We start from the raw sequence: 12548 nt of genomic DNA, 5'->3' as shown, positions 1-12548 counted from the left end.
TTGTAAACTCTGTGAAGACGTTGGCATCTCCGAGAGCTCCTGGCTCCTGGCAGACGCGTCAACTGAAACGTGGATCTAGCCCTCAGTTCCAGGAACCAGGGGTGGTCTGAAAAATTAATGACTCTGGTATTTGAAAATTAAGTGAGCCCTTGAATATATACCCTTGTTGATCCGCTGTGCTCGGTGTTTAGCATTCCTCTACCGGAGACTAAATCCTTGCAGCCATTTCACAAGTGATGCTGGCGTCCATACCAGAAATATCTTCAATAATCTTTTCTGAGCCCAGCGGACTTGGGTATTCTCCTCTGATGGAGCAAGCGTTCCAGAGGAAGTGCTCTGCTGGTGCCAGCAGGTGGATTATGCATGCCTTTTAGGCAGACGACAAAAAAATAAAGATAGAATGAATGCCAGAACAATGTTTACTGTCTCTCCATTTTGTGCCCACAGTCAGTACATAAATTCTGTGTCTGCAATCTATTTTTAGATTAAAATCCAGTTTTTTCTAAGTAAATCTGATGGCAGATAGTATATTGAATTAACCACAAGACCTCACATAACTGGCCCAGGTGCCATCTCCAGCTGTTTATACTATAATTAATTAGAGTGTGGTGGTCTCCTGGCTACCTGGCCCAAGGGCCTAGGACAGGTCACTATCACCTCGGGTTGGCTTACCAGCTCACCTGACTCTCTGTGAGTGTCCCTGATTAGTAAAGGAGGATTATGGTAGAAAGTGAGTGTGTCCTGCTTATTAACACCATTCCATCAGGGGACCTTCCTTGTTGGAACAACTGTCACTTGGAGTTAACAGACTTGGGTTCGAGTTCTCTCTGCCCACTAACTAGCCGGGAAACCTTGACAAGGCACTCAGCTTCCTGAGCTCTAGTTTCTACTTCTGTGAAAGGAACTAATACACATCTTGCATTTCTTTCCCAGTATTATAGTGAGACTCAAAAGAGAAAATGTCTAAAAGTGCTCTGTGACAGTGAGGCACTCTCAGAGTATTAGGTGTTATTTCAACTTCATAAGAATTACTGTAAACTTGTGGGTTAGGCACCTCCCCACACACCATCGATCCTCCCGTGCAGCTCTGGGTGCATGGATGATCTCCCAGGGAGCCTCTGCTTGCTGTCGCCACATATGTCTCTCTTCCTATCAGCTCAAAGGTTCAATGTCACACCCTGCCAGAGCAGTGGGCATATCCCAGTGAGTCCATGGCCATTTCACCCTATTTTCATGCTTTGGAGGCCCTGGGTTGGGTCTGTATACACACACACGTCCTCTGTAGCAACAGAGAAGTGGCCCTAACCCAGCCATGGTGCTCCCAGGGACTCTGAAGGAGGTGGCAAGGCCCCATGTACCCCAACTTCCGGCTAGTGGTAGCAGCCACAGGCTGGAAGTCTCCCTGAGCCTCCGTGTGACCATGAAGGTGGCTTGTCTGGGTCCAGAGTGGGCTGATGTGTGTTATCCTCTCGTGCAGATCCTGTACCAGCCCTGGATCTCGGGCAGCAGCTCCAGCTCAAAGTGCAGCGCCTGCACGACATTGAAACAGAGAACCAGAAACTTAGGGAAACACTCGAGGAATACAACAAGGAATTTGCTGAAGTGAAAAATCAAGGTTGGTGGAAGATGCGTCTTTGCTTGGCTTTTTCTTTTCTTTTTTTTTTAATTGCCTTCCCCATCCTGTTGGGACTAGCTGTAATTGTAATATACGTCATAAAGTCAGGGTGGGGTAAGAACCATAATCGTTAAAGAGAGATAATAATAATGCTTAGCTATTTAGAAGTAAAACTTTTCCTCTGCACAGTAACTACATCTAATTTTATTGCCCTGTGACGGGACTGATCAGGATTCTTTTAAAATTCTTCCTGTATCATCATGTGATAGGATCTGCCTTTTACAAGAATGACGTGTTGCCTGTGGGCGACACCTGTCAGAGATCCAGCTTATGATCAAAGGGTCACATACAGTAAGTCATTTAATAATTGCCGCTGATACATTAAGGCTTTAGCTGCATCCTACAAGTCTGCATGCTTAAGCACTACTGTTTCCTTGTCAGCATCACCTATTCATTACAATTTAATGAAAGAAAACGGCCTCTTGGTGTGGTTGCCCTGCCATCAACAAGACAAAAAGGGCAAAAATTGCCTGGCTTTTCCTGTCAGGGAAGAACAAAGAAATCGCTCCTGCACCTAAAATCCAGATGTGCTCGGATTCCAGGAGCCCTGTGACATCTTCTTGAAGAAAAAGCACAGCCCTGCCTGACGGCAGCTGCAGGTTTTTCAGGCAGCTCCAAGGAGACATGCAGCCTGTTGGTTTTTGTCTGAGGTTTGGGTGAGCAGGAGCTAGCAAGGAAGGCAAACCACTTCGGTGACCTCCTCCGAGTGGCCTTCTGTTTAATATTCTCCGAGAGTTGGATAAAGAATTAACTGATGAAGATTTTTTAAAGTGTCCTTGGGCTTTGAGCCCATTGAAGACAGGCTTGCGAGGAGGGATTGTCCACAAAAAGGATCCAGGAAAAGACTATGATGATCAGCTAGAAGGTACAGGCCTGGGCAGTGTGGGCAGCAGTCCCATGGGTCCCCTTCCTCGGTGGACTAGAGGTGGGAGACAGCTAAGATACCGCCTCCCTCCCCCCACCCCCTACCCCTACCCACCCACCTCCATCTGGTGCCACGGGGAGCGATGAGTCACTGGGACTCGGGGACAGCTTTGTCCTGCTGGGAAATGAAGTGTTGGACTTACTAGACTGGGATTCGGGTGGGAGAAGGTGCTGCCTTTCCTCAGCAGGAGTTGTTTCTTTTCAGAACTATCGAAATGCTCAGGTGAAAGATAATCTGTAAAAAAAAAAGAAAGAAAGCAGATTCAGCAGGGGTGGGACAGGATGGAAACTTTACAAAGGGGTACAAGAAAACTGTTGGGATGATGGAAAAGCTAATTATTTTGATTGTCGTGATGGTTTCAGGGGTATATACAAATGTCAAAATTAAATAAAAAAGAAAGATAACCTATAAATGCACATACCTGGGCTCCGCTATAGCCCTATCCAATAGGAATGAACGTTGTTGTTTTTCCATCCAGTGACCTCTGGCATCTCACTCTTGGTGTTTATTTTCATTCTGTTTTGTTGGAGGATGGTGAGGTGCTGGTGCCCTTCCCCCCAGCCTTGCTTTCGTCCGTGCCTCCATGTCCAGCAAGGACAGCAACTGAGAGTGAAATGTTCTGCTCCCCAAAGGCCCACCTGATGGGTGTTTATAAATGAAAGAGTATATTATTTATTCAGAGACTTAAGGACAAAGGCACTGGGGCATACAGGCCAGGTTTGAGTCCCTTCATTGCTGCTACTTAGCTGTGTGACCTTGAATAAGGGATCTCGCCTTGTGATAAGCCTCATTTTCTTGGGTGGGGGATTCTCACACTAACCGCATAAGATAGTTATAGGTAAAATGAGATGCTGGTGAGACATTTAGCGCTGTCCCTGACACCCAGTGAAGATCGGCTGCTCTTATGGAGCACTGTTGTTTTTCTAGAAATCCCCCCCTTCTTTATTTATTGATATATTAACAGATTTTCCAACCTCCAGAAAAATGTTAAGTTCTTCTCTTTCCTTCCCAATATAAAAATGATTTTAATTTGGAAGGGTTGGGGTGCGTGTCACTTGTTTTAGTCATCACATAATGTAGATCGGTAAAAAGTTAGAGCAGGACAGGAATTTATTACGTGCTATAATTCTTCCCCACATTTAAAGATGAGTAAGTTGGGGCCCTGGCCATTGCCAATGAGAACAGAGCCCTTCAATGCCCTTTCCGCCACACTATTCTCTCTTCTGTAGGGGGTCCTGCTGGGCACACCCAGGAGCATGTTCTGGAGCCAGACCCGTATACAGGAGGAGGACCACAGTCAGAGGCTCCAGGACAAATCAGCCCTGGACTTAGGCTCAGCCGATCAGTGAGCTACCCCCCTCATCAGACGGAGTGGGAGCCCCAGCCAGTGCCCCAATGTCCCCTGGAAGGAGCATAGATGTGCCACACTGAGAAACCCATTGGAATAAGCACTGGGGTCCAGGGGCTGAGCAGATATTTCCACCAATTGTTAGAGGCAGAAATTCTATATGTTTGCGTAGACCATTGACTTACAGAGTGTGCAAGTGTTTTCAGAGGTGACTTTGGCCCTGTTGGTGTGGCTTGATAGTAATGGGAACCACTAACCATAGTGCTCACAGAGTATTTCTTTCAGGCCCGGAATAACCAGTCCAAAAGGCAGAGAGCCCCTGTTCTTCTTTCAAATGCCCTGACAGGGTCACTAGTTTTAAGGCAGCGGTTCTCAACCTGTGGGTCACAACCCCTTTGGGGGTCGAAAGACCCTTTCACAGTGGTCGCCTAAGACCATTGGAAAACACATATATAATTACATATTGTTTTTGTGATTAATCACATGCTTAATTATGTTCAGATTGTAACAATGAAATTACATCCTGCATATCAGATATTTACATTACGATTCATCACAGTAGCAAAATTACAGTTATGAAGTAGCAACGAAAATAATTTTATGGTTGGGGGTCACCACAACATGAGGAACTGTATTAAAGGGTCGCAGCATTAGGAAGGTTGAGAACCACTGCTCTAAGGAGAACCATCTGGGTTCCACTTAATAAAAACGGCTAATTTCTTCTTTTAAACAAAGAGCCTTTAGCTTTTAGCCACTAAGCCCCATAAATACTAAATGCCCAGTTGATGTACTCCTGCCTTGCCCAGCATGTCTGTGCTGCTCAAGCAGTAAAAGTGGACATGAGTTACAACCTGAAGGAACAGGGGCCACTGAGGAAGCTCTTACTTGGGCACAGATTTGGCAGGTGGCATTGTCCCATGAGCATGGAGCCCCATTGTCACAAGCCCTGTCTGGGCCTCACCCTATCGGCCCAGCCTCAGCTCCTTCATTCATTATGACTCGGCCATTTCCAGAGCACCCACCTGTGCCAGGTGCTGGGGCCACAAAGAGCCTCAGCTTTTCCTTCTAAGAGTTGGGTTCATGCAAGAGCTCCATTCTCCTTGGAGTTGGGACCACAGTACTCTCTCTGCCAGGGACTGTTCAGCACACAGGGAGGAGGTATCTGTGGGTGGGAGCATGTGGAGCGGTCCTGCCCTAGAGCCACCACTGCTCTTAGTTAGGACCCTGCCCCATTCATTACACCTACTTTGGTGTTCCCATTTTGGGTAATTGAAGTGACAGCTGTAAACATGGCATCCCTGGTGGGGAATCCCTCATGGCATCCCTTGCTTGAGCTTTCCAGGGCCAGCCTGCAAGGTGGGTCCTACCCAGCCAAGGAGATGCATGTTCTATCCACTCAGCACACTCCATATTTCATCACTGTGACATGGCAAAAGTGTGCCCACAGCCAGGCAGGCCTGCAGACATAGTGACTTCAGCTAAGATGGCATCTTCCAACATGTACACATAATTATGAACTGTTTTCTTTGTAAGAAAGTACTAAAACCCACACTAAAACATTATTAATTTTCCTCAGTAGAGAACTAATTTAAGACTCATCAATAAGATGTTATATTTTACCATTGATTCCCCCCTCCTTTTTTGTAAGTTGTATTAGAGAAACCATAGCTCTTCTTCCCAGAAAAATCCATTGATCCTCCTCAACCTAAACGTTTAAAGTTCAATTTAACATTTAGGGAGTAAAAGGTCTCTGAAGGGACTCATAACCATTGATTTTGTGTCAGAGTTGAAGAGCTAAAGTTTAAAACACACCGATCCTACTCGGTTACGAAAGCCTGTATATATAGCCACACAGAACTGTGCTTCTCTTACTGTAGTTTTTTTTTTTTTTTCGTTTCTTTTCTTTCTGCAGAGGTTACGATAAAAGCACTTAAAGAGAAAATCCGAGAATATGAACAGACTCTGAAGAACCAAGCTGAGACTATAGCTCTCGAAAAGGAACAAAAGTTACAAAATGATTTTGCAGAAAAGGAGAGGTGAGCATGTGTTGGGGTTTGCAGGTACTGACATAATGTTTTACATCTAAACTTCACATGACAAGACAGTTTTTAAAATGTACCTGTGAAATATGCCCAGGAGTAAACCAAAATTTTAGGGTCTCTAGGGAAAATTATTTGAAAACTAAAGGTGTCTCCTATTCTGTAATGGGTGAGACTACCTTGAGTGAAATGTATCTGTCTTTGCCCGCTGGGGGACCGTCTCAGTCAGTGTGCCTGTCCAGGCCATGCTTGAACTGTGTGTGGTTGGCACATGGCACTTGTACATCTTTTCATGACCTCATAGTGCTTCATAGATCAAGGAGCTGATGTCAGTAAAATATCAACCATGTTCATGAATCATCCAACTGCTGTGAGTTTTAGATCTTGGATCGCCTACTCTATCCAAAACATTTTCACAAATAGTGAGCTGGTTTTCACTCTTATGATGATTTCATAAAAGTTAGATTTCTTATAAAAACTGTAATAGGACATAAGTTGGAGTTTTAGAACTCTGGTGAAATACAGATTTTTTATTTTAAAACTATAATGAAGAATGAGTGTATCCATTAACAAGAGGCAGTAAATGTGTGGTTTCAAGTGAGAATCCCGGCCTAATGTGTCCAGTTGACTTTGAGCGCAGGATCTTGACTTCCATAAGGTGGGCTCAATGAAGATGGGTATCACTGAGGACTCTGGAGTACTATCAAACTGGCTTCACTTAGGAAAGAAGAAGAATGCCTACTCCACTCACCTAGTGCCTGCTCTGCACCCACCAGGCCCTCTTGGAACATAATCTGCAAAGTGGGCATCTCATTTTACAGATGGAGAAACTGAGCCTCAGCTTAGCTGCTCTCCCACCTAGTCACCCTGAGGTGGGACCAGAGTCTGATCCACACTGCAGGCCTGGCCTCCCTATGCTCAGACTGGCTTCAAAATCCTCACTTCAGGACCAAGGCCAAGCCCAACTCTACACAGGGATGCTGCACCCACACTCCTGGGAGATCGGGGCTGGGTGCACCCCCCAGAGAAGTCGGGGCTCTCAGAGATGAGTGGACTCTTTTAAAAAATATATTTTATTGATTTTTTTACAGAGAGGAAGGAAGAGGGATAGAGAGTTAGAAACATCAATGAGAGAGAAACATCAATCAGCTGCCTCCTACACACCCCCAACTGGGGATGTGCCCGCAACCAAGGTACATGCCCTTGACCGGAATTGAACCTGGGCCCCTGCAGTCCGCAGGCTGACGCTCCATCCACTGAGCCAAACCAGCCAGGGTGAGATGAGTGGACTCTTAATGCCTCCTAGCAAAGTACTTTTCGCCCAAAGAAACTGCTCACCATGTTACTGATAATGGAGGGCGGCAGGGTGTAAGCAATTGAAACGCTTGCCAATGAGAAGTGGGTCAGTAAAAGATGGAACATTATGCAGCTATTAAAATAATAGTTACATAGAATTTGTAATAACAACAGAAATATATCCAGCATTATATAAAGTGAAAAATGCATGATAAAATATTATGGACAGTGTGAGTCCATCTGCATAGAGCAAACATACATTACAAAAGTATGAAAATAAACTTAATATGGCAATTTAATATTTTTAAGTTGACTTTTCAAAATAGGTAAAAGGATTTATTCTATTAAAAGATGTGAATAACTGACTGACCACTGGGAATGGAGGGCAAAGCTAGATCTTTACCTCATTCTTTACATGAAAAAATTGAAATGGATCTAGGATTTAAATAATAATGATTAAATCATTTGCATATTGAAAGAAAGCTTGGGCAAATATTTTGTTTTTAATAATTTTGGAGTGGGGAAATCTCTGTAAGCATAAAAGGAAAATTAGGAAGTATGTGAAAATGTGAGCAATCTATTTTCATTACTTAAAATTTAAAACCTTTTTAAAAACAAATACCATTAGACAGTATTTTTAAAGCATCAGGAGACTGGGAAGAAGTGTTAGCACCACATAAGAAAAAGGACTAATTTTCTTTATATACAAAGAATTAATAAGAAAAAAGCAGCACCACAAAAAATGGGCAAAGGCGATCAGCAGACAGTTCATACAAACAGAAATGCTCAGCTTTACTCCGCAGTAAAATTACAGTTAGTTTTATTCAGTGTTGGCATAGGGAAACAGACTAACATACTATTGAAGGGAGTTGACTTGGTGAGGTTTGTTTTGTTGGGAAGTTTCTCGACATCTATCTAAACAAAAAAAATTGCACATATCTTTTGATCATTATTATCTAACAGTTGCTCTCAGAATTATGCATCAAATCTACATGATGATCACTGCAGAATTATTTAGTGGGAAATAAAAGATAAACAATCTAAATGTTTATAGAGACTTGCTTACGTCAATTATTTAATAAGAATAAAGAAGAACTATATGTGCTAGAGTAGAATATCTCCAAAGTATGGAGATAAGAAAAAAAGCAAACTTCAGGATGCCCTGTGTGCTGTCATCCCTTTTGTCCTAAAAGAAGGGGCAGGCAGTATATGTAATACACACTGCAGTATATACTACATGTGAGCGCATATTAAACTATAGTATATTACATATGAGTTTATATTTCAAAATCCTATATAACAAGAGGTAATATGCAAATTAACTCTCATGCCCTCACAAGCTAGCTGCCTACCACCAGGCCAGCAGTGGGGTTAGTGAGGGACGACCAAATGACTGAACAGCAGGCTCCGTGGGGCGACCAGGCCAGCCCAGGGGCAGTTGGGGGCGACCAGGCTGGCCGGGGGGGCAGGGGGGGAAGTTGGGGGCAGTTAGACTGGCTAGGGGGGGCAGTGAGAGCCAACTAGGCCAGCGAGGGGGCCAGTTGTGGGCAACCAGGCCGGCGGGGGTGGGAAGGGCAGTTAGGGGCGACCAAGCAGGCAGGCAAGTGAGCAATTAGGAGCCAGCAGCCCAGGATTGTGAGAGGGTTGTCCAACTGCCGGTTTAGGCCCTATCCCAGGGACACCCCCCAAGGGTTCCCGGATTGGAGTGGGTGCAGGCTGGGCTGAAGGGAATTTCGTGCACTAGGCCTCTAGTATTAGATATGAGTGTATATCACACTACAGTATATAACACGTAAGTGTATATTACACTATAGTATATTACATATGAGTATATATTACAGTACAGTATATTGCATATGAGTTTACATTACACTGTAGTACATTACATCAGCAGTGGTTCTCAACCTTCCTAATGCCGCAACCCTTTAATACAGTTCCTCATGTTGTGGTGACCCCCAATTTCATTGTTACAAGTTGAACATAATTAAAGCATAGTGATTAATCACAAAAACAATATGTAATTATATATGTGTTTTCTGATGGTCTTAGGCGACCCCTGTGAAAGGGTCATTCGACCCTCAAAGGGGTTGCGACCCAAAGGTTGAGAACCACTGCTTTAGAGTATATTATATTTCTGTAAATGTAGAAAAATTTTAGAAGGCTGTGAAAGAACTCTGTATGAGGAAGAAATAGAACTGAGGAAGGGAAAGGGCATTTTACCTTCCATGCTCTTATAATATTCACTAGCGGCCCGGTGCACGAAATTCGTGCACTTGGGGAGGGTCCCTCAGCCTGGCCTGCTTCCTCTTGCAGTCCTGGAGCCCTTGGGGGATATATGACTGACAGCTTAGGCATGCTTCCCCCAGGGCAGTCGGACATCCTTAGCGCTGCCACAAAGGCAGGAGAGGCTCCCACCACCACTGCTGTGCTTGCCAGCCACACTGACCACCAAGTGGCAGCTCCTGTATTGAGCAGGATCAGGCCAAAACCAGCTCTGCAACTTTCCCCAAGGGGTCCTGGATTGCAAGAGGGCACAGGCCAGGCTGAGGGACCCCACCGGTGCACGATCAGGGCCAGTGAGGGACACAGGAGGTTGGCCAGCCAGGGAGGAACCACAGGAGGGCTCCAGGGCATGTCTGGCCCATCTTGCTAAGTCCCAATCAGCCGGACCCCAGCAGCAAGCTAACCTACCAGTCGGAGCATCTGCCCTCTGGTGGTCAGTGCATGTCATAGTGAGTGATTGAGTGGCCTTAGCATATCATTAGCATATTACGCTTTGATTGGTTGAACAGGTGACCGGACACTTCACATATTAGGCTTTTATTTTATAGGATGTTTGGGGGTTTTTTTGTTTGTTTTTAACTCAGGGCATATATTATTTTTATAATTGAAGTATGTGAAAATATGAGCAGTCCATTTCCATAGGTGATGGAAATTTGGGTACTTTTTTAAAACTGTCATTTCTACTTTTCTGTATTCCCAGATTTATTATGAGAGCATATGTTATATTCATATGATGTAAAAATAATAAACTTATTTTTGGAGAATTTTCTGCAGATTAGGAGGAAGGAATGTTATTTATTGACCAGGGAATTCATTTGGAGATCATGGGAAATGTAAATATGTGGAATGTAGTTTAAAACATTCAGTATTTCCCATTAGGTATTGCAGTTGCATTCGCATCCATTATCACAAAAATGGAACAGCTGTCACATCTATTTAATACATCCTTTATTCCAACAAATTCCTTCATTGTGTCAGCAAAATGTAGATGTATCATTCTTCGTGGGCTAACTTCAGAAAACAATGAGTGCATGATGATGATTTTTTTAATATCTGGCATTTCAGAACCAATTACATTTAGGATGACCTTCTACATCAGTTACCACCCATCAAGTCCCACAGGATGCACACTTCACTTCATGTAACGTGGGTACAGAGTTGGGTAGTAGAAGATCATCAGTAAGTGAGCTCCTCAGTGCTCATGGCATGACAAGTGATACCTAATCATGTGCCTGTTGCTGGCTGTGTGTGTTACGGTGAAGATAGCTGATCATCTTAGCTCCAACACACACAAGGTGTTTATGTTGGTAAACAAGATGACCAATTTGGCTTTCTTCTCTTCCTTTTCAGAAAGCTGCAAGAGACACAGATGTCCACCACCTCAAAGCTGGAAGAAGCGGAACATAAAGTTCAGACTCTGCAAACAGGTGTGATATTCTTCATGCTTGTCAAGTTGATGCAGGGAAGACTGACATGGGGGGAGTTTGGTCGATCTCCAGGTCTCTCCGGGCCCCCTCTGTTCTCTGTTGCCCCGCGTGGTGAGCCTGGAGGAGGAAGGGCGCCCACGCTCCAGAATGCCACAGAGAGCCCCCCACTTCTCCACCTTGACTTCTGTCAGTCACCCACACTGAGTTGTTAGTGTCGAGGTGGGAGGATCTGAATTACATTTTCATCCTTTCCACAAGCCATTCTTTATTCCTGCTCTTTTTCCAACAAACTCATCTAAATCACCAAACTGTCAAGGAACAATATTTCATTTGGAACAATATTAGGAAAAGAAAAACTTATTTCTACCCCTAGTGAAGTTAAGGAGAACAGAGATAACAGACCTTTAAAATGTAAAAGATAGCAAGAAAGGTTATGCTAAATTTTTTATTACTTTTTTCTTTTTTTTTATTCTGAGGGAAACAGCACTATATGTTTAATTTAAATGGGAAAATAATCACAACAAACTTAGCAGACAATGCATAAAACTCAAAATATATAAAGACTACCTACAAATCATAAAAGCAGATAAACCGTCCAGTAGAACAGTGGAGTAAGGATGTGAACAGGCAATTTGCAGCATAAATACACATGGCTGATACACATGAAAAAAATGTTAACAATTTTTAATACTCTGGGATATGCTAATTAAATCAGTGAACGATTATTTTGCCTAGCAGATTGTCAAACAAATTTTTAATTGATAGTCTTCGGTGTTAGTGAGTACATAGGAAAATAGTCTCACTCAGAGTATTAGTGGGAATGTAATTTGCCTGTTGGGAGGCCAGCTGGTGGTATTGATCTGCAGTTGGAAAGTCGAAGCTCCTTATCCCAGCCCCTCACTTCTAGGCACACTGAAGTGCCTGACATGGGGCAGGCAGGCTCCATACCCAAGCTAATTGTTACTCATAAAAGCAAGTCTCAGGAAATACTTGTATCATCCTATTTATGGGGGATGAAAAATAGATAGATACATGTACAACAAGCATGTCAAACTCAAAGGCTAGCATGGGCCAAATAAATGAGGCGTGCGGCCCACGGGTCGTGAGTTTGACATGCTTGATGTACAAAGATGTATGGGGATATTTTTAAACAACAAAATATATTTAAAGGGAAGAAATCTAAACACTAATATAACCAGAAGTGTACGGGATGAAATGAGGTGGAAGTGAAAGGCGATTTTCTATTCCATTCTATATACTTTTGTAATTTTTTACTCTTTTGAAATGAGAATCTGTTACTTGTATACTGTTCCTTTTTAAATTTAATTTAAACAATTAGTGTCTCTCTTTTTTTAAACAATTAGTGTCTTATGTTATGGTTTTACGTCCTCTTCCTTTCAGCGCTGGAAAAAACTCGAACAGAATTATTTGACCTGAAAACCAAATATGATGAAGAAATTACTGCCAAGTAAGTCTCTGCCTGGCTTCCTCCATCTGCACGTTTGGTCAGGTCTCACATGATTTTGCCAATCCATGAAGGATTTCCCCTTTTCTC

At 43.4% G+C, this 12548-nt stretch overlaps 1 protein-coding gene across 2 annotated transcripts in view; it reads left to right on the top strand.

Moving 5' to 3' along the window:
• The window catches only part of CUX1 (cut-like homeobox 1), a 372075-nt gene that overhangs the window by 217875 nt on the left and 141652 nt on the right, over positions 1 to 12548 (top strand). For both annotated transcript variants that reach the window (XM_006773399.2, XM_006773398.2), the window contains exons 5-8: positions 1478 to 1615; positions 5861 to 5984; positions 10917 to 10993; positions 12395 to 12461. In XM_006773399.2, the coding sequence (XP_006773462.1) occupies positions 1478 to 1615; positions 5861 to 5984; positions 10917 to 10993; positions 12395 to 12461 (406 nt within the window). The remainder of the gene's footprint in view (positions 1 to 1477; positions 1616 to 5860; positions 5985 to 10916; positions 10994 to 12394; positions 12462 to 12548) is intronic.

Source organism: Myotis davidii, unplaced genomic scaffold (genome assembly GCF_000327345.1).
Source record: "Myotis davidii unplaced genomic scaffold, ASM32734v1 scaffold726, whole genome shotgun sequence".
Classification (NCBI taxonomy): domain Eukaryota; kingdom Metazoa; phylum Chordata; class Mammalia; order Chiroptera; family Vespertilionidae; genus Myotis; species Myotis davidii.
Note: the sequence above shows the minus strand (reverse complement) of the source record. Positions and strands in the feature narration are given on the sequence as shown.